Below are 23121 nucleotides of genomic sequence, written 5' to 3' on the forward strand. Positions count from 1 at the left end.
GCAAATAGTGCCAGGAGCAGCAAGTCAGGATTGGGCACCACATACAAACAAAATTAAGTATGTGTCAAATTTGTTTTGCTTCGCTTTGTTTTGGGGCCACACCCAGCAGTGCTCAGGGCTTGTTCCCAACTCTGCAACTAAGGGGACCAACTAAGGGATCCTCCTGGCAGGGCTCAAGGAAGAATATGGGATAGCAGGTATCTATCCAGGTCTGACATGCACAAGAGTACCTGAGTACCTGTTTTACTATCATTCCAGCACAAGTCAGTGTCAAATTTTCATAGAAAAATGAGAACTTTATATATTCTGGCTTGATATCAGCTTATTAATATATAACATAGGAAAGGCAGAAAGAAGAGTCCATATTTTCAGTCCTCAAGTAGAAACTATGTATGTGCATATAGTGGAGCAGAATCAAATAATGTGGTGATATTTTACTTCCTCTTTGCTCCTAAGTTATTTAAAAATTTATTGTTTTAAATTGAAAAAGAGATCATAGGGGGTGAGGACTGCAGTAGTGCTGGGGGGGTTCCCCAAGCTCAGTGCTCCAAGGACCATGTGGCACTGAGGATGAAATAATGGTCAGCTATAGTGCAAGGTATGTACCTTAGTCCTGTGCTATCCCTCTGGCCCCAAAGCCAATTTTTTAAAAGGAATTCCAAAATTCTTGCCATAGCAATAGTACAACAGGTGGGGTATTTGCCTTGCACACGGCCAACCCTGGTTCAATCTCTGGCATCCCATATGGTGCCCTGAGCATTGCCAGGAGCAGTTCCCAAGTGCAGAGCAAGGAGTAAGCCCTGAGCATCACTGGATGTGGCCCCAAGTTAAAAAAAAAAAGTAACACTATATCAATTATTCTAGATTCCTAATTCACAGTATTTCCTAGCACTGAAACTAATATTTTCTGCACATAAAAAAAAAATTCTGTGTTAATTCACTACTTAAATTTGATTTCACTGACATAGGTGAATTTGTATCTTTTTTTAAATTAAAAAAAAAGTTGTATCAAGTTTCCATGTTTATCAGTTACCTTAGACAACAACCATCAAATAATTCTGGCTGTTAGGCTTTACATTTTATGCCTTCAACAAATATTAATACATACTTCCTAAATACGAAGTATTATGTTGGGAGTAGGAGCAAAGGGAGAATTTTTTAAATTAACAGATGTAGACATGTTCACGGGCTGGAGCAATAGCACAGCGGGTAGAGTGTTTGTGTTAATATGTAACTAGGAAGATAAGAACAAAAATATTCTGAACTCAAGTTTCTGTCATTCTAAATTGTACTCTGTTCCACTGACCAGTAATGAAAGCAAAGAGCAGGACTTAGTACCCTCCTTCCCAAGGGGGTGGACATGGCCATTTTGAAGTCTAGGCAATAGGAAAAGCATTCAGACAAGTACAAGGGAAAGTCCGCCTCCCTCACCCCGCCCCCCCCCCCCCCCCCCCCCCCCGTCTTTCTGCTGAGGGGCCACACCCTATGGTACTCAGGAGCTACTTGGTGCTCAGAGGTTGCTCCTGGAAGTGCAGAGATGATGATGAGAATTGAACCCAGTTTCTGCATGAAAGTATGCATTGCTGCCCACCCACTGAGCTATCTCTTTGGTTCTCTCTCTTTTTAAATAAATGTATTCATTTTTGTTCAGGTGGCATGATTTATAACAGGATTAATATTAATGTTTTAAGAATTACTGTTTTGGGCATATTGAATACACTACGGGAGCTTGCCAGGCTCTGCCTTGCAGGCAGGATAGTCTCGGTAGCTTGCCCGGGGAGGGCTGGAGTGATAGCACAGCGGGTAAGACATTTGCCTTGCACGCAGCTGACCTGAGTTCGATTCCTCATTCCCAGCATGCTACCGAGAGTATCTTGCCTGCATGGCAAAGCCTGGCAAGCTCCCCGTGGCATATTTGATATGCCAAACACAGTAACAACAAGTCTCACAATGGAGATATTACTGGTGCCCGCTCTAGCAAATCGATGAACAATGGGGGGACAGTGCAGTGCAGTGCATACATGTTCACAATGGGCTTATGGTCTAGCAGAGACTAAAAGAATATATAGAGGAGCTGGAGCTATAGTACAGTGGGTAGAGCATTTGCCTTGCACACGGCCAACCTGGTCCAATCCCCCAGCATCCCTTATGATCCCCCGAGAACCCCCAGTAGTAATTCCTGAGTGCAGAGCCAGGAGTAACACCTAAGCACCGCTGGGTGTGACCCAAAAAGCAATATGTATGTGTATATATATATATATATATATATATAACTATGCTTGAATAAAACCTGAGCAAAGCATTAAGAATTTCTAAAATGAGGATCAAGGAGATGGGCCACAGTACATACTTTATATGTGACCACAATACATACTTTATATGTGGAAACACGAAGTTCAATTTCTAGCACTGTATGGTCCCCCAAGCACCACCAGGAACAATACCTTGATTACCACCAGCGTGACCAAAAAAAAAAAAAAATTTTATTCTTTAAAAAGAATTTCCAGGACGAGAAATAATTATAGGGAGCAAAATATATGGTTCAATTAAGCAGACCATATACTTTGCATTAGAAAGGCATTCAATGAAGAATGCCACCTTACCAACAAAAATTTTGTATAATATTACACGGGGGTATGGTGCCGCCAACAGGTCAATCTGTACCTGTGAGGCGAATGCATCAGCAGCCTGATGGCTCCGTCAGACTTTCAGATACCCCAAAATTGCTGCTGTGCCTTTGACCAGACCCCAAAAACTTGGGGCAAAGTTTACAAGAAAGTAAACGGCCAAAAGTTAGGTATGTAGGAGACACACCCACAAACCACCTCCAGCCCAACTATATAATGGGAGGCATGGCCTCTCTGGTTCCTGATCGAACTGCTTAATGAATATGATCCCAGAGACTCAGAAACAAATCTCGGAACCCAAAGGCTTTTGGTAGAAATGCGTCCTGTTCCTGCAGTACGTAACTGGCGCTGGGCCACTTCAGGTGAGAATAAGTTTTGTGCCTTGGCCTGTTCCTCTTGACGGCCCGGTGACCACCATCCTTCAGAGGCCACTGGACAGTCAGGTTTGGGCCTGCTATGAGGAGACAAGCGGGGCCTCACCAGATGGGGGTGGAACCGGCCCTTTCCTCCCCATCCTAGCGAGACCCTGAGTCACCGCCTACAGGAGGCCTCTCTGGCTCCTGATCAAGCAGATTAACAGCCATGATCCCAGAGACTCAGAAACAAATCTCGAAACCCAGTGGCTTTTGGTAGAAATGCATCTGGACCATATACAAGGTGGCGGCAGACTCGGAGCTTATTGGAAAGCCATGTAGGAGCCAGCGATGACGGTGCAACTACAGTCTCATGGGAAGGAGGGCAGTACCAGCTCATCCTTCATGCCCTACCGAGGTCAGGAGTTGCCCCTCACAAGCGGCTCTCCGGCACGGTCATGGCTCCAGAGGCAAAAGGACTAAGTCCAGAGCCCGGCAGCTTGCGGCAGAAAGGTAAATGGACCATGCATTAAACTACAGCGCCATGCCTCCCTGGGATGGAAAGGGTATTGCTCCCTTCCGCCTTCCCCCTCTCCCCAGCAGCAAGGTAGCCGCTGCCTCAGAGCTTATAGGAAAGCCAGGTATGAGCTGGCGGTGACGGGGCAACTGCAGTCTTATGGGAAGGGGAGCGGTACCAGCTCGTCCTTCACACTCTACCGAGGTCACAGTTGCCCCCCACAAGCAGCTCTCCGGCACAGCCATAACACCAGACGCACAGAAACCAATCTCATAATTATCTGGCTCTTTGCAGAAATTCAAAATCCGCGTGGCCGCAATAGCGGCCACGCAACATTATGATTCTCATAACCAGCTACAGAAGACAAAGTATCTCACAATGCCTTTTCAGGAATTCTGATTGTTGTGGGGGGAATTCTAAACAATAATGGTGCATATTTTGTCAAAATAATGAATGTAATCAATGGAAAGAAGAGCTAAGTAGAAATCATCTGCCTAGCAGGCATTGGGAGGGGTGGAAGGGGGGTATATTGGGGTTCTTGGTGGTGAAAAATGAGTACTGGTGAAGGGAAAGGTGTTTGATCATTGTATGACCGAGACTCAAACCTGAAAGTTTTGTAACTTTTCCCACAGTGAGTCAATAAATAAATATAACAACAGTAACAACAAATAAATATAAGAAGAAAAAAAATTTAAAAACCATCCTGATAGGGATTTTTTTGCAAATCCCTATCTGGAGACATCTCTCATAAAAGAATACATTTTGGCTGCATATCTAGTGATTTTGAAGTATATAACTTTTCAAACATAAACATTCATATGATTAGAATATGTGAATGAGTAATTTACCTTATATCAGGAATGTTTTGGTACTGTTTTCACTTAGACCACTCACTAAGTTGCTCTTACAATATACTTGTGCAGAAGATAATAGTTATTGTTCATAACAGATTGTACCTATTAAACCTGTGTGTAATTCATATTTTAATGTAAAAAAAAAGTATAATATTACAGAGGGTAAGGCACTTGCCTTGCATGTGTTCAACTTGGGTTTGGTCCTCAGCATCCCATATAGTCCCCAAAGCACCATCAGGAGTGATTCCTGAGTACAGAGCCAGGAATAATCCCTGACTAACACCAGGAACAATCCCTGAGCATCACCAGGCATGGCCCGAAAAAATAAAAAAATAAAATTAAAGTATATCACAAGAAAATACACATCTTTGGAGAAGAGGGAGGCAGACTTACTAGATGGAGTGATGTGTGACCTAACCCTTGAGAGTCAGACAGAATTTAGTGTGGAAGGATAAGCAGAGAAAAAGCATGCCAGGAAAAAAAATAATGAAACCTTTCTTAATGTAACACATATTATCATGCAACACACATTAAATTTAAGAGTCAAAATGGAATAAATGTGCCATACTTCAGCATTCACGTGAGGCTCTATCAATTTAAAGGAAAGGTTAGGAACATAGCTCAACAATACAGCACAGGATTTACATAGGGTAGCTTAATCCCTGACAACACAATTTTAAAAAAGAACATGCCTTCCCCATTAAAATAAACTTCATGAATACATATCAAAAACAAACATTAAGCAAACATCTTGCCTGTTGTATGAGAAATAGATAATAGGTAAGGTATTTGCCTTTCACATACCAAATAGTTCGATCCCTGGAACCATTTATGGTCCCCAGAGTTGCACCAAGATTGATCCCTGATGTGAGTCAGGAGTAAGCCCTGAACTTTTACTAGGTGAGATCCAAAAACTAAAAAAAAAAAAAAAATTGCAAATAAGCTTTGAAACACAAAATTCAGAATATCGTTTATGTTATTTATGGCAACTGAAGTCCCTCATACTTTAAAAAAAAAAACATACACTTGAAAATAAAGAAAGCAACAGTTCATGCATGAAATAATTTGACCTATCTGGAACTTCGAGGTACTAATACACAGATATAAAAACAATATTCATCACTCTAATACTTAAATTCAAAACATGATAACTGCAAAATATTTTTGTTTAAGAAGATATTTTAGAAGCTAGAGATATTGTACAGTGGGTAGTGGGCTTGCCTTGAAAGCAGCTGACCTAAGTTCAATCCCCATCATTCTATATGGTGCCCCAAACCCACCAGGAATGATCCCCGAGTACTGAGTCAGAAGTAAGCCCTGAGAGGCCTGGGCATGGCCCAAAAACAAATAAAATATCAATAAACTAATTTCTAGTGATCATCATAGTACTGGCAGAGATAAATGGTGATTTTTTTCTCCCAAACAATAAAAGATATTTTATTGGAGAAATTTATAAAGAAATAGCTGAAGAAGCCAGGATTATGGCTTAAAGAAATAAAACACATCTGACAAGTGTGAGGTCTTATGTAATTTCCTGGATTGGCATGAACTAAAGAGCACCACTGGGACTAGCCCTGGTGACCAAACATCACAGTGTATGGCCCCCGCAATGACTAAGAACAACAAAAGATGTTAAATTTAAGCTGGGAATATAATTCAGTAGTAGAATGCAAGCTTTGCATGGATGAGACCCTGGGTCCTATCCCTGGCTCCCCTTCTACCCCCTCCCAAAAAAATTTTGTTTTGTTTTGGGACCACACCCAGTGGTGTTCAAGGTTTACTCCTGGCTCTATTCTCAGTGATCACTCCCGGCAGTGCTTAGAAAGCCATATGGGGTACAGGAACTCCAACCCAAGTCGACAATGTGCAAGACAAGCACCCTCCCCACTAACTCTCTGGCCAAGGATGTGAAACGCAATGTTTTAAGTTAAATAAATCATCTCTCATTCCCCATCCACCCCATTTTTCGCTTTAAGTAATTGTCAATTATTATACTGAATCTCCTAAGGAATGGTATAGGTTAATTTTACTGCATTAGATATCAAAAGACTGGTATCTGCAACTGCCCGATTACAATGTTAGGCAGATCAATGTTAGGCAGATCAATTTCTGTGACTCTCAGCTTATTCACCAGGAAAATAAGACTTGATATAACTTTATATTACATGGTTCTACAAATCATTCACTTTTTTAGGAGTGGGGTAGAGGGAGTGGCCCAAACCCAGTGGTGCTCAGGGCTTACTCCTGGCTCTGAACTGACATATCACTCCTAGTGGGGTTCAAGGAAATATATATATATAGTGTGTGTGCAAGGTGTGCAAGGCATTGAACCAGGCTGAGTTGGCCACATGCAAGGCAAGCACCGTATCTGGCAGTCCCAATTTAGATTTTTTTTAAGTCACGTTTAAGTAAAATGAATAACACACATGAAAGAATTAAACTGAAGAACTCCATAGGGCATTCACCATGGGGGGCTTGAGCGCTAGCACAGCGGGTAGAGCATTTGCCTTGCACACAGCCGACTCGGGTTCGATTCCCAGCATCCCATATGGTCCCCCAAGCACCGCCAGGAGTCATTCCTGAGTGCGGAGCCAGAAGTAACCCCTGAGCATTGCCGGGTGTGACCCCAAAAAAAAAGAACATTCACCATGGCTTTGTATGGACTCACTTTCAAACCCAGAGAACCAAAACCAAAACAGAAATGTTGCATTTACCAACTGCACAAGTAAATTATAATTACACAGCTTCCAAGGAAAGAAAAAAATAGAACAGTAAAAATGTCCAAAACCACCACCAAAGAATATCCAAAAAAAACAAGTGATTTACAAGTAGTTATTGCTACATAAATAAGTAATAACGTAATAAGGATTTTGGGGGGATGTCATTTGGGGTTACATCCAGAGATGCTCAAGGGATACATCTCCTGGCTCTTCACTCAGGAATTATACCTGGTGATGCTTCAGACCATATGGCATGGCAGGGATCAAACACAGGTAGGCTACATGCAAAACAAGCACCCTACCCACTGTACTATCTCTCCAGACCCATTATACAAACTTTTTATAGATTTTCTTTTTCTTTTTTTGGCTTTTTGGGTCCCACCTGGTGATGCTCAGGAGTTACTCCTGGTACTGAGATCAAACTTGCATCAGCCACATACACGGCAAACACCCTACCCACTGTACTATCACTCCAGCCAACTTCTCATAGGTTTTCAATGTTCCTAGGATGCTCCAAAAGAAAAACAAATGTGGGAGAGATGAGGAAGCAGAGTGGAGGGGTTTTAACAAACTCTTTAGAGGAAGATTATTGATACTTTTGTGGTGTGTGGTACTGCTTTGAAAAGTTGTGAGTTGGGGCTGGAGAGATAGCACAGCGGGTAGGGCATTTGCCTTGCACGCGGCCGACCTAGGTTCAAATTCCCGCATCCCATATGGTCCCCTGAGCACTGCCAGGAGTGACTCCTGAGTGCAGAGCCAGGAGTAAACCCCTGTGCATTGCCAGGTGTGACCCAAAAAGCCAAAAAAAAAAAAAAAAAGAAAGAAAAAGAAAGAAAGAAAAAAGAAAAGTTGTGAGTGGGTAGCACTGTAGCACTGTCCCCCTGTTGTTCATCAATTTGCTCGTGTTGTTACTGTGTTCGGCATATTAAATACATCACGGGTAGCTTGCCAGGCTTTGCCATGCAGGCGAGATACTCTCAGTAGCTTGCCGGGCTCTCCGAGAGGGGCAGAGGAATCGAGAGAGGGCTTAGCCAGGCCAGCTACCTGCAAGGCAAATGCCCTACTGCTGTGCTATCACCCCAATAGAGTGAAGATTTAAAGAACTGAGAACCAGTATTCCTGAAACATATACAGTGTTGCAAACTGATTTTTAAACAGAATACTACTACAGTCCCCCCCAAAAAGAAACAAACTGGTTTCTTAATTATCTATGTAAAGATATTTTATGCATAGATTGTAACATACAAGACAACCCATAGTTAACCTTAGCATAAAAGGTAACTGTAACATACAAGACAATCCATAGTTAACCTTAGCATAAAAGGTAACTGTAACATACAAGACAATCCATAGTTAACCTTAGCAAAAAAAAGGTAACTGTAACATACAAAACAATCCATAGTTAACCTTAGCAAAAAAAGGTAACTGTAACATACTAGACAACACCTTAGCAAAAAAAAGGTTATCCCCAGCAGGAAGACCAAGCAGCACCACATCCTCAGCCTTCACGCTGTACTGGAGGTCTGCTTGGCTGAGAACAGCAAGGTGGGGAGGTCCTTTCATCCAAAAACATTAATTTACGATTTATTATTAGTAAATGTTTGATGTATATACTTATTTTTATATACTCGAGATCATGTAAAAATTTTCAGGTGAGAATAAGAAACGGTGATTGGGAAAAGTTTAAGAAATCCTGCTCAAGATCAGGGTTTCTCAACATGGGTCCCTCTGTCCCCCTGTGGACACCTAGTATATTCCACAGGATCACAGGTAAAAATAATGTAAACAGCGGGGCCAAGCATGAGACTAAAGAGACAACCAGTAGAACAGCTGACACACACACCCCCCAAAAAATTCAGAGGGACCCCCCCCAAAAAAAAATTCAGAAGGGAGCCACGGTTGGAAAAAGTGAGAAATAATGTTCTGAGAAGACAGATAAAGCACAGCTACATAGATATTTCACAGTAAATGCCAGATATATCCTAGTACACTGCAATGTGAATATATTTTTCTAATTAGAATCCTACTTGTTCAACAAACATTTTCAGTGTCAACATTCTGCATAGAAAATAAAATCCTAGACAGAGCCTTAAAGATAAAATCAGAGAGAGGCCTATTCTGCCCTCAAGAGGAGATAAGACAAGTACATAAATACCCAAATACAAGGCAGAAAGTGTAAATTCCATGAAAGATATTCAGATAAGGCATTTCAGCAGTGCAGAGAGAGCTGTAACTACCTCCTAACCCTTTCAATCTGTTTAAAAACAATTTCATAACAATTACTAATCTCTTGGGCTCACAACAACCAACCCTATTAATGCCATGTTCTTCTATGATCAGAGGAAAGAAAACTGAAGCATGCAGAAAAGCTGACCACATTTCAATATGTCACATAGCTAAAAAATCAGGAAACTTTGTGTTGTATTTTCTTTGGGAAAGCAAATCAACATATGGCAAATCTCTTGTAAAAATAAAGGATTTTAGTATTACAACTAATTACATCCTTCTATGTGCACATACATGCATATTATTTACATAGTATGTTAACTCTGACTCCTGCAAAGAGGTGCACTTAAAGCAAAGACAAAGCAACTGTGTACTATAAATATTAAAATAAAGTTCCACTGATTTTATCAGAGTAACAGAGGTATTTCTTTCTCCAACAACTTAGTTATTTCTTCTGCAATTTGTACTCATGTCTAAATAAGACTCTATACTGATCTACCCTCAAGCTTAGAAAAGTCGACTCATCTAGTATCTTTATGAAAGGATACAGCAAAACATCTTAAAAAGCTATTAAAATTAAATAATGACAACAACTCATCAGTTACCCAAGGGAAAAATTACACATGACTGAACAGCAAACAGCTACTGATTAAGATACGTTGAGCGAAAATCCCAGACCTTGTTGCTCTTTGCAAACTGCCATGTTTCGCCTCACAGGACTCCCTCTTCAAGATGCGAACAACAAATGTGGCCTTCAATATACTTGTATCTACTGCAGGTGAATACACTAATCCCTAAGAACTGCCCGGATCACTCCTCTCCAGGTTAGCTCTGCCGGGGAGGCACCGTGTCACACAGCATCCGAGAAAGGAAACTGACACTTCCTGAGCAAACATTTTTCATCGATCTCACTTACTCCCACCACACCTTTAATACCTGACTACACCTGATCCGGTTAATCTGGAGAATTCCGTCTTCGGTCTGGAGGCTGATTTCTCAAATCCCTTCCCAAAATAGGTGCGCTCCCCAACTCCGCACACTGCTACACCCACAACCACCAGACCGAGACCCAGGGTTCCGAGCTGCCACTGCCCGCTCCCCACCCTTCGCCATTACTCCCCGTCGCGCCGGACTCGGAAAGGTGAACCAGTTCGCTCCACGCACGGGCAGGGCTGTCACCCTTCCTCCGCGCCTCACGGCCCCAGGCCGGCCACCAGGTCCGCCCGAGTGCGCGGGCCGCCACCTGCGCCGACCGCCCGTCCCGGCCTCGGCTCCGCACGCCTCCGGCCCCCACGGGCGTCTCCGCGCCGCCGGCCGCAGCCCCTTCCTCCTCCGTCTCCCCCGCCGCGGCCGGCCGCCCCGCCTGGCTTCCCCGCCGCGCCCGAGCCGGCCCGAGGCGCAGAGGCCCGGCTGCCGGGGCGGGTCCCGCGCAGCGAGCAGCCGCCCGACCGCGGCGCGTCGGGTTCCCGGGCAGCCCGCGGCGCGCCGGGGCCCGGAGGCCGGGATGCGGGCGCCCGGGCCTACTCACCTGGAGCTGGCGGGGCGCGGGAGCCGGAGCCCCCTCCCCGGCCGAAGGCGCGGACGCGGCCCGCGGCGCGCGGCCCGAGCCGGGAGCCGGGCTGGGCGCGGCGGGCAGGACGCTCACTCGGGCTGCCGCCGCCGCGGCTGCTGCTCCGCCACCACGGCCGCCATCTTGCCTCAACCCCTCTCGCACCCCCCCTGCAGCCCGGCGGCCGGCCGAGGCGGCTCCGGCGGCGGCTCCTCCTCCTTCCGGAGGGCTGGGAGCGCGGCACCCTCCGCGGGCCGCGCGCGGCTCCCGTCTCGCCGGGGCTTTGGCGGTACCCGCAGCCGGGGCCTCCGGCCGTCTCTCGGCCGGCGCGGAGGGCCTGAGCCCGAGCCGCGGACGGGAGCCGGGGCGGCGCCGAGCCCCGCCAGGCCCGCGCGCCGCCATCGCACCCTCACGCCGCGCCCCGCGAGCCGCCCGCCGCCCGGGTTCGGGCTCCCGGGGCCGGGCTCCGTGGCGCCGGCTCTCGGGCGCGCCCGAATCCGCTGGAGTGCCGGCGAGGAGGTCTGTCGTGTGCTCGGCCCTGCATCGGCTGTCACTGAGGGGAGCCAGCGACCGCGGCCGACGGCCTCTCCGCCGCACGCTTCTCCTGAAGTGGGCGCCTGAGTCCTCGTAACCGTAAAACCAGCTCCTTTTCCTTAGAGACGCCAATGCTCCAGGTCCCAACTCTTAGAGGGTAACCAGAGTTACTGTGTCATCTGAATGTGGGGCGGGCTGACCGTCAGAAGGACGGAAAGGTCCGGGTTTTAAGAAATGGGTTCCTGGCTAGGAGGGAGCTTGACTAGATGTGAAGACTTCGTTTAGAAACGCTTCTTGGAACCCTTTCATTGTGAGGAAGGGTCAGGGTGGGGAACTGGACGGCAAGGGTCCGGCTGGGAGGGCGAGCAGGCACGAGACTCCTAGGACGCGGCCCTGCGTGGGGAGAATTCAATCAGGAAGAGCAGGACGCCATCTGGAAGCCCCAGGACGGAGCGGCGGCCGGCCGCCCGCCCGTCGCGGCGGGACGCGGGAGCGGCCGCTTTGCGGAACGCAGGTTCCCCGGCGCCGCTTTCCCTCCGGAGCCGGGGCCGAGAGTCTTCCCGGCGCGCAGGCGCAGAGGCTCCAGGGACGCATGGCCGCGCTCGAGATTCTGGCTGCGGCTGCGGCTGCCGCCGCGATCGCGGCATGGGCCTTCCTCTGGGTGTGGGACTCCTCAGAGAGAATCCGGAATCGGGAGCAGGCCGGCCTGCGCGACGACGAGAGCCGGGCCCTCCTGGTCATCGCACACCCCGACGACGAAGCCATGTTCTTCGCGCCCACGGTGTTAGGCTTGGGTCGCGGGGGACACCGGCTGTCCCTGCTCTGCTTTTCCGCAGGTAAGAGGTCGTGGGCGGGGCTCACCTGTCTCGGGAGCTCCCTAGAGCGCCCGGGGTCTCAGGGTGGAAACGGGAGCGCCCGGCTTTGTGGAGGAGCTGGGAAACGTGTGTGGTTTGTGCACGCCGCCCTGCTAGCAGAATCCGAGAGTACAAGAGAACTGCTCGCTATTCCCGCTCTGCGCCTCCATTGTCAGTGGTACCTGCCGCTGTGTTCTGGAGCGGTAGCACAGCGGTAGGGCGTTTGCCTTGCATGCAGCCGGACCGGCGGAGCCGGGTTCGATTCATCCGCCCCTCTCGGAGAGCGGGGCAAGCTACCGAGAGTGTCTCACCCGCACGCCAAAGCCTGGCAAGCTACTCATATTGACGTGTTCAATTTGCCAAACACAGTAACAACAAGTCTCACGATGGAGACGTTACTGGGCCCGCTCGAGCTAAATGATGAATAACTGGAGGACCGTGACCTGCCGCTGTACTTAATATTCTTGGAGGCTTTTTATTTGCAGAAGGTTAATGTATAGTACACCCAACAGTATCTGCTGTGTCGTGTCTGTGCAACGCTCAGTGTTTTATTTCTAATGGCAGCAAAGGCGCCCATTACTACTTTCAAAATGTATTTCATGCCAGGAACATGGCATGTGTCAAATTGAAAGTGTAGAGTAAAAAATAATTTTATGGAAGACTTTAAGTTCAATCCTACCCAAACTTTCAAAGAATAAATGCCACCCAAGTGGGAGGAAGGGGAGAGCAGGTAGGTACAGCAGGTAGGACTCTTGCCTTGCACGAAGCCCACCCATTTTGATCCCCAGCTGCGTGTAGAGTTCCCGGAGCCCCGCCAGGAGTAAGATCTGAGTTCCGGGTGTGTCCCCTGTTCCCCAAAAATATATATGTAGGGAAGAATATCAGACGCGAGAAAAAGAATTGACCTTGATACTGGATTATAGTGATAACTGCATAAATGTATAAGCAATTCACTTAAACTCTATTGTGTGCATGTGTATATAGAGAGTGAATTTTATGTAAAAGTTACACCTCAATAAATTTTTTCTATCGCCATTGACTTCTTTCCTGTTTTATTGTATGCCCTACCAATTCATTTTCTGTATAGATTTTTTCACAGAAATCATTGTATAAACTATATTCTTTTGTCAACATTAATCTTTAATTTACTTGAAAATGTTTATTTAAAATGTTTGTTCACAACATACCTATTAACAACCTGAGGACACCAGATACTGACATGTAGAACAATAGGAACTCATTCTGTTGTAAATGAAAAATTTACACTTTAGGAGTCAGTAAGTTTAGCAGTTTCTTACAATATTAAACATACTCATTTTTTTGTTGGAATAAAACATTTTTTGGAGGGTTTTAGGATGGGGAGGAGGAAGGGAAAGTGAGAGAGTAACATAGGCTTTTCTGAAGGCAGAAAGAGCCCCTACACTCACCTCAGCATGAGAGTGCACATCTCAGGAAGCATGAGAGTACACATCTCAGGAGGGGAGGTGCCAGCGGTGCATGTGCTGGGCCACATGGTCACAAGCACACATGGGCTTGGGCAGCATATGTGCCCAATATTAAACATACGCTTATCATACTATCCAACAATTATATTCCTTGGTATTTACACAAAGAAATTGAAAACATGTCCACACTAAAAGATGTTTACAGTCCAAATATTATGGATAATGGTTAGCATTATCCATAATTGCCAAAATTTGGAAGCAATCAAGATGTCCTTCAGTAGGTAAATGGCTAAACAGTGACAAGTCCTGACAGTAGAAGAGCACCAAATAGAAATGAACTGTCAATTCATGAACATAGAATAACATTATAGGCATTCTGCTAAGAAAGAAGCTAATCAAAAAAGCCAAATCATCTGTTCTTATGTGATTCCAACCAAATACATTCCAGAAAAGGCAAACTATGGAAACGGCTAAAAAAAAAAGTCAATGATACACACCAGTTCTGAATAGGAAGAAGGATGGATAGATAAAACACAGGATACTTAAGGCAGTGAAAATCACTACAAGGTATAATGTTGAATAAGTCACCTGACTTACCTAGCCGCATTGGCCAGAACATCACTTATGTAAATTTTTATTGTCTGAACTTCCTCCCAGCCTAGTGGCTGGGTTCCCCCATTAAGTGTCCAGAGAGACAGCCTGAGGTAGAGATCCTATTACTTATCCTACCTTACCTAATCTTAGATATCATGCTGTATCACTTTCAGGATCTTCTTTTTTGTCAGGGCAGTCAAAGGTCAGATCAAGGTTCAAGATGAAAATTATGGCTGAGCTTTGATTTGTCTGGGTTTTTATTTTAAGCTATATCCAGAACTGCTTTGGGGCTACTCTCAGGTCAGGGGACCTTGCAATGGTGAGTATCTAGCCCGGGCCTCCCACTTTAGGCATTACCTTGTGAAGGCTCTGTCATTCTTTGATGTTCCCTGTTTTTGTGCCCAGTTCTTATCTTCTATTCAAGCTTTAAGTGGCCAGGCACAACTAAATACATTCAAGGCTCCCTGACTTCACCACCGACCTACCTCTCTAGACTTGTGGTGTTTGCCTTAATGTTTGAGGTTGCCAAAAATAGTTCTTAATTTTCCGCTAGTTCAGCCATACATACTAAAACATGTTTTTCTTTTATGTCATATATTGAAATACGCAGAGAGGATTTCTCTGGATATATGATTTGCCATATTTCCTGAAACGGGTCTTCAGATTATTTTATATTATTTTTTAATCAGTAATTCTTCAAAATTTTTCTTCTTGAAATATATTTAGGAGTAAAGTGTTTATTCTAATTGGTTTATTATTTCTGACCCAATATATATGGGTAAAGGTAAAGGTAAAGGCCCTCCCGTTGATCGTCGATTTGCTCGAGCGGGCCCAGTAACGTCTCCATTGGAGACTTTGTTGTTACTGTGTCTGGCATATCGAATACTCTCGGTAGCTTGCCGGGCTCTCCGAGAGGGGCGGAGGAATCGAACTCGGTCGGCCATGTTGGCCGCTTGTAAGGCGAACGCCCTACCCGCTGTGCTATCGCTCCTATTAAAAAATATGTGATCCTAAGTGTTACTACGTCCAATTTAGAATGAAATAAATTATTATTTTTTATGTAGAAATATTGCTATTTATTCAGCTATTGATTAGGCTGATTGAATTGGGCACGAACTCCACCTTACTTTTTTTTTTATACTTTTATTTATTGAATCACCGTGAGAGCAATTACAAAACATTCGGGTTTAAGTCTCGGCCATAGAATCAAACACCCCTTCCTTCACCAGTGCCCATTTTCCACCACCAAACCCCCCAGTATACCCCCCATTCCACACCCTCCCCCTACCAGTGGGGCAGATGATTTCCACATTACTCTCTCTCTACTTTGATTACATTCAATATTTTGACACCGACCCACCATTGTTATTTGGGATTTTACTGCAACACTCAGATCTGCCAAAAAGGCAACAGTAGACAATTTGTTTTTTATTGCTGGTTATGATGTCGCTTGGCCACAGTATTGGCCACAGATTTTGGAATTCCGAAATTTTAACAATTAAATCTGAAGGGATTTCTGCCAAAACCTGCTGGGTTCCGAGATTTGTTCCTGAGTCTCTTGGATCATGGCTGTTAAGCAGCTTGATCAGGAGCCAGAGAGGCCGTTCATTGGCTGGGTCTTCGGATCTCCTTGGGGCAGGGAGGGAAGGACTGACTCCCAACTCCATCCCTCAAGGCCCCACATGTCTCATCACTGCGGACCCAATCCTGACTGTCCAATGACCTCTGGAGGATGGCAGCTACTGAGCCGCCAAGGGGGAGCAGGCGGAGAGACAGCACCCTTTACCCCCTGGGGTGGCCCGGCCGCTGCTAACCTACTGCAGGGACCAGATGCATTTCTGCCAAAAACCGCTGGGTTCCAAGATTTGTTTCTGAGTCTCTTGGATCATTTCCGTTAAGCAGCTTGACCAGGAGCTAGAGAGGCCGTTCATGGGTGGTGACTCGGTCTCGTGGGGTGGGGAGGAAAGGGCCAACTCCACCCCCATCCCGTGAGGCCGCACGTGTCTCGTCACTGAGGCCCAAGCATGACTATCCAGTGGCCTCCGGAGGATGGTGGCCACTGTGCCGCCAAGGGGGAACAGGCAAAGGGAAAGCACACTTTCCCCCATGGTGTGTCCCAGGGACAGTAACCTGCTGTGGGGTCTGGAAGCATTTATGCCAAAAGCCGCTGGGTTTCAAGATTTGTTTCTGTGTCTCTGGGATCACGGCTGTTAAGCAGCTTGATCAGGAGCCAGAGAGGACCTTCCTGGGCAGCAACTCAAGGTCTCATTGGGGTGGGGATGAAAGCACCGGCTCCACCCCCATCCCATGAGGCCCTGCGTGTCTTGTCACTGCGGGACAAAACCTGACTGTCCATTGGCCTCTGGAGGATGGCAGCCACCAAGCCTCCAAAGGGGAGCAGGGGGAGGGACAACACCCATTCCCCCCAGGGTCGTCCAGCGCATCTCTGCCAAAAGCTTCCGGGTTCCCAGGTTTGTCTCAGTCTCTGGGATCATGGCTGTTAAGCAGTTCGATCAGGAACAGAGAGACCTTGCCTCCAATTATATAGCTGAGCCAGAGGTGGTTTGTGGGTGTGTCTCCCACATACCTAATTTTTGGCCATTTACTTTCTTGGTAAACTTTGCCCCAAGTTGTTGCTGCCAAAGACAACAGGAGCAATTTTGGGGTATCTGGAAGTCTGAAGGTGCCATCAGGCTGCTGATGCCTCACAGGTACAGATTGCCCTATCGGCGGCACCATATCCCCTTAAATTAGTAATTTTGGACAGAAATGTATTTTAGTAATAGACTACATGCTTTCTTTGTATAAGGTCCTGAGTTCAAATACACACACACAAAAAGAATTGTTTAAGAAAGTCCAGTGCTTGCCTAGCATTGCAATACTGCTCAGATGTAGTACACTGAGGGCCTCCTAGACTACAACTGGCAGTGCTGGGGGTACCGCACAGTACTGGAACTACAACTCAAGACTTTATGCATGCTGGGCATACACTGTGGCTCTTTGAGTTATTTCCCAAGCCCTCAAAACTTATTTTATTTCATTTATTTATTTATTTTGCTTTTTGGGTCACACCCAGCAATGCTCACAAGTTATTCCTGGCTCTGTGCTCAGGAATTACCCCTGGCAGTGCTTGGGAGACAATATGGGATGCTGGGGATTGAACCCGGGTTCGCTGCATGCAACGCAAACGTCCTACCCACTGTACTATCGCTCCAGCCCCTCAAAACTTATTTTAACCCAAACTTTTTGTCACTGTAGTGCTTAAGAGTAAGCAGAGCTGATCCAGAGCGATAGCACAACAGGTATATCTCTCAACTTGCATGTAACAGACCTGGGTTCAGTTCTCAGCATCCCATTTGAAAACTGCCCAGAGCAGTACCTGAGCACAGAGCCAGGAGTAAGCCCTGAGCACTGCCAGGTGTGGGCCAAAATCAACAACAAAAAATGGTCACCAGAGCTACCTGAAGGTGGTGGGGATCCGTGCTATCGTGGTGATTAAATCCAGAACAGCATGCAAGGTGTATGTTCTGCCACTTTATCCATATCCCTAGAACCCTGTTTAAATAATATTAAAGACATAATTTCTGTTTTACAATGATAACTCATAATTGAAATTATTTTACATGCAATTCTAATTATTTTGGTTTTGTTTTGAGGCCACACCCAGTGATGCTTAGGGTTTACTCCTGGCTGCATGCAGGGATCACTCCTTACAGGGGTCAGAAAACCATTGTGGTGCCAGAAATTCAAACCAGAGTTTCAGTTGATCTCCCTGCATGCTAAGCAAGCCCTTTATTTCCTGTACTGTCTCTCCCCCCAGAATTTTTTAATTCCAAACATAAATGCTACCACATATTCCTTCCCTCCCACTCCCGACCCCGGAAAATAGTGTTCTATTTTCTATTGCTGTGGATTTGGTTATTTGAGGTACTTCAAATAAGTGAAATCATATAATACATGTCTACCTTGATTTATTTAACATGTTTTTTAAAGTTCATCCATGTAGCATTCATTAGAACCTTTTTGTTTTGTTTTGTGGCCACACAGGTCATGCTCATGAGCTACACCCACTTTGGTGCTCCCTGAAATGTGGTGGAGGGCATCAAACCAGGGCCTCCTGCATGCAAAGCATGTACTCTAGCCCTTTTATCTATCTCACAACCAGATCCTTAGTCCCTTGTTTGTTTTTTTGTTTGTTTGTTTGCAAGCCACCCCCCCAGAGTGTTCAGGAGACTATATGGGGTATCAGGGAGCAAAACAAACACTTTTCCCACTGTTCTATATCTCCGGCCCCAAAACTCCATTTCTTTTTAAGACTGAATAATACCTCATTGAATAAGCCATATTTTGTTTATTCATTCATCTAATTAAGGACATTAAAGATTGTTCTTAGTTTTTGGTTGTTGTGACTAATGCTGTGAATGTGGATACACAAGTATCTCAGTCCCTATTTTACTTTATTTTTTAAGAAATCTTTATTTCATTTTGTTTTGTTTTGGGACCTCTCCAGTGGTGCATGGGGCCTCCAGCACTATACCCAGTGATGTTGGGGATCAAACCTGTACCCCCAGACATGCAAAACAAGCATTCTAGTCCTTTGAGTTATCTCTCTGGCTCCTTAAGTCCCTGCTTTAAATTCTCTTTGGTATATAACGAGGAGTAGAATTGGTGAGTTAGGTGTTTAATTTTATGTTTAAATTTTTGAGGATTCACCAAAATGTTTTCCATGGGGGCTTGCTCAAAGAGCTGGAGCATCTGCTTTGTATCCAGGAGTCCTGGGTTCCATTCCCAGCTACCCTTGGTGCTGCAGGGAGTGACCCCAGAGCACTGCAGGGTGTAAACCAGAATACTCTCCCAAAAAAAGTTCTCCACAGCAACTATGTCATTTCATCTTCCCACTAGTGTTGCATGAAAGTTCTAATTTCTTCACATCCTCGCCTACACTTGTAATTTTCCATTTTTGTTTTGCTTTAGTTTTCTGATTTCTAATTCTTTTCCTGGTAGGTGTGAAATGCTAGCTCATTGTGGTTTTGACTTGTATTTCCCTAATGACAATGATGCTGAGATCTTTTATGTACTTATTGACTGCCCTAAAACCAAACAACTATTTTTTTATTTTAACAAAAAGAGAAGTACTGAAGCTTTTTCCTCTCCCTTAACATACTCTTGCACATCCCAGCTTGGAGTGTGTCAGTTAAGAGCTGCTAAGGAGAGGCCGGAGAGATAGTACAGTGGTTAGGGCATTTGCCTTCCATACAGCTGATCCAGATACAAACCTCAACACCCCGTATGGCCCCTCTGTGCACACCTAGGTGATTCCTGAGTACATAACTTGAAATAACCCCTGAGCATTGCCAGATGGGGAAGGGGAGGAGGAAAAGCTGCCAAAGAGGGCCGCAGCGATAGTGCAGTGTGTAGGGCACTTGCCTTGCATACAGCTGACCAGAGTTTGATCCCTGGCACAATATATGGTCTCCTGAACCCCACCAGGAGTGCAGAGCCTGGGTGCAGAGCCTGAAGTAAGCCCTGAGCACAGCTGGGTGTGGCCCAAAAACCAAAAGGAAAAAAAGCTAATAAAGAATCTTAGGTACTTGGAGCTGGAGAGATAGCACAGTGGGTAGGGCATTTGCCTTGCACGCAGCTGACCCGGGTTCAATTCCCCGCATCCCATATGGTCCCCTGAACAGTGCCAGGAGTAACTCCTGAGTGCAGAGCCAGGAATAACCCCTGTGCATCGCCAGGTGTGACCCAAAAAGCAAAAAAAAAAAAAAATCTTAGGGACTTACTCTCTTGAAATAATTAAAGTTTCATCAAATAGTGAAGATTTGGGGGCTAGACTGATAGTACAGCGAGCAGGTAGGACATTTTGCCTTGCATACATCCAACCCATGTTCGATCCCCAGCATTTTATATGATCCCCCAAGCACCGCCAGGATTAATTCCTGAGTGTAGAGCCAGGAGAAACCCCTAATTTCTAGTGTAATGTCCAAAAACAAAACAAAACAAAAAAAATAGCAAAGATTTTTTTTAATGCCTTCTGGTTTTGACTCCCTAACATCCTTAAAGTTCCTTAATTCAGGAATTAAGAGTCAGAGAGATAGCTAAATGGGCCAGTGGACTAGATTTGCATAAAAGATGTGTAGGTCTGATCCCATGGTCACCAAAGCACCACAGAAGGCAAACCTCTCGCAAGCAACAAGGCAAGACTAGCCCCTGAGCAACAAGAAAGGAGGGAGGGAGGGAGGGAGGATATATATATATATATATATATATATATATATATATATATATATATCCCTAAAATTAAATCTATTATCTGGAGTTTGGGGGTTAGTCCTTTTGTGGTGGTTGGGGGTGTGGGGGGGGGAGAAATAAGCAATTATCAGTCGGAGAGTTAAATTAAGGGATGCATTAGCTAGACTAACTGTTCCCAAATTCATTTGACCTGCTACCCACATTTGCAGGAGGGAAAAAAAGCACTCAGCACCCCTCATTGTACCCAAGGCTACTATGCCCAGCCTCATTCCAGCCCTGACTCTCACTTCCTCAGGTAGTATCTTAAACTTTGGGAAGCAATGAACTAAATCATTGTTTGTGATAAGTACTAATTTAAATGGTACCAAAATTTCACTGTCTGCCATTTAGAAGAAGACAAAGGATTTGTACATATCAGAACTCTTCTTAGGAAGTATGGTATATGTAATGGGAAATAAAGACTATGTAAGGAATTTGATAGGTGCAGATTATTTGGGGTTCTAACATGGTTGATATCCCTCAGGATCAATAAAATAGCTGGCAGAAAAACTCTTGAAAAAAAATTTTTTTTTGTGGATGATGGCTAGATATTTTTCCTAGAAAACCCAGCAGTTTCTTCTTGTAAATATGTGTGTAGAGAGGTCAACCCTGCTCCCTGCCTTTTTCCCTCTGAGAGGCCTCAGTGGCAGCACTTTAGACAGACATGACCAAGTTTAAGACCCAGAGACCTTCCTGATAAAAAGGAAGAGTTGTTCCACCTGAAAGTGGAGCTGGCCCAGCTGCGCGTCACCAAAGAAATAGGCAGTGTGGCAGCCAGGCCAGGAGCTCTGAGATCCAAGTGGTCCTCAAATCCATCGCCTGTATTGTCACTGTAATTAACCAAACTCAGAAAGAGAACCTCAGAAAATTCTACAAGGGTGGATAGGAGCCATAGTATAGCAGGTAGGGCATTTGCCTATGCATCGCCCTGTTCAGTTCTCAGCATCCCATATGGTCCCCCGAGCACCACCATGAGTGATTCCTGAGCACACCCCCAAGAGTAACCCCTGAGCATCACTGGGTGTGAAAACAAACAGAAAAAAAAGAAACAAAATTCCACAAGGGCAAGAAGTATAAACCCCATGAAGCACATTCACTGCGAAAAATAAGTAAAATAGGAGCTGAAGAAATAGTAAAGTGTGTAGGGCACTTGCCTTGCACGAACACCTGGGTTCAATCCCAGCATCCCATAAGGTCGACAAGAACCATCTGGAGTGTGAACTTTGCTGGGTATAGCGCCAGAAAAATGTAGGGGCTGACAACATGAACTAAGCAGGACCCCATCCACTGCACCTCATCCCCCAGCACCAATGGGAGTGACTCAAAAGCAAAATGAAGACATGTGTAACAGATATGTCAGCACTATCAGCTTAAAGACTTCTGAGCTATATTTTTCTTTATTCCCACTTGTTCTGTGTGGTTATACAAGCACGTAGCACTGTCCTCCCATTGTTCATCTATGTGCTGGAGTGGGCACCAGTAACATCTCCAGTGTGAGACTTGTTACTGTTTTGGGCATATTGAATACGCCATGGGGAGTTTGCCAGGCTCTGTCGTGTGGGCAGGATACTCTCGGTAGATTGCGGGGCTCTCCGAGAGGGACTGAGGAATCGAACCCAGGTAGGCCCTGTGCAAGTCAAATGCCCTACCCACTGTGCTATGTGGTTATACAAGAGTTAGTCCTAAATCAGTTTTTCACCCCCATCCCTGGGAGCTGGGGGTGGAGAAGCACACCCAGCAGTCCTCAGGGACTATTGCTTGCTCTGTGCTAGAAGTGACTTTTTGTGGTGCCAGTAATCCGACCTGAGTCAACTGTATGCAAGGAAATCACCATAACCCCTGTACTATCATTCTAGACCATCAGTTTAACTATTAAACCAGAGCTCATCACAGTATATCATGCTGTCTGCATCATATGACTGGAATGCAGATAGGCAGGCAGACACATGATAAAAGTAGATCAGTGTTTTCCAAAGTGGGCAATGTTTAGTCCAGGGACCTGGACTAATCATCTGCAGTAGAAGCTAATAGCCTTCGATGCAGATGGAGGCACTTCCTGTTTTTACCAGGGAAATAGTACATTGTACCTGGCCAAACCAGCTTCTATTCCTATATGGCCCCCTGAGCACCACCATAATCACTTCTTGAGCACAGAGCCAGGAGTAAGACTTGAACACCACCAGGTACACTAATTTTTTTTCCTGAGAAGACAATGGTAGACTAAATAAGTCCACACCTCTCAAATTGAAATGTGATTATTAAGATTCGCATTGCTGGTAACTCTACTCTCTTACTAAGAGTAACCTCATATTGTATCTTTTTCAACTTTTTATCATAACTGCAAATTTTTCAGGCAACTTAAATTATATATGGAACAAGATTAGTATAAGTGAATAGTATATTTCCACTACCATGTCTGTTTTTTTCTCAGGAAATTACTACAATCAAGGGAAGATTCGTAAGAAAGAACTTTTGCAGAGCTGTGAGGTGTTGGGGATTCCGCCCTCCAGGGTGATGATCATTGACAACAGGTAATTTCCCTTTTAATAACGTA

General features: G+C 45.3%; 2 protein-coding genes across 16 annotated transcripts in view; one reads left to right on the forward strand and one right to left on the reverse strand.

Moving 5' to 3' along the window:
- Positions 1–10994, reverse strand: part of NCOR1 (nuclear receptor corepressor 1) — a 225722-nt gene extending 214728 nt beyond the window's left edge. For all 14 annotated transcript variants that reach the window (XM_056135723.1, XM_056135718.1, XM_056135724.1 and 11 more), the window contains exon 1: positions 10826–10994. The gene's annotated coding sequence lies outside the window, so the exon portion shown is untranslated. The remainder of the gene's footprint in view (positions 1–10825) is intronic.
- A 769-nt stretch (positions 10995–11763) lies between these two features.
- Positions 11764–23121, forward strand: part of PIGL (phosphatidylinositol glycan anchor biosynthesis class L) — a 61360-nt gene continuing 50002 nt past the window's right edge. Inside the window, exons 1-2 of one of the 2 annotated variants that reach the window (XM_056136598.1) lie at positions 11764–12216; positions 22999–23098. In XM_056136598.1, the coding sequence (XP_055992573.1) occupies positions 11973–12216; positions 22999–23098 (344 nt within the window). In that variant the 5' untranslated portion in view covers positions 11764–11972. The remainder of the gene's footprint in view (positions 12217–22998; positions 23099–23121) is intronic. The other variant, XM_056136599.1, reaches the window with a different exon arrangement.

The sequence above is a fragment of the Sorex fumeus genome, unplaced genomic scaffold, assembly GCF_029834395.1.
Source record: "Sorex fumeus unplaced genomic scaffold, SorFum_2.1 ptg000122l, whole genome shotgun sequence".
Lineage (NCBI taxonomy): Eukaryota > Metazoa > Chordata > Mammalia > Eulipotyphla > Soricidae > Sorex > Sorex fumeus.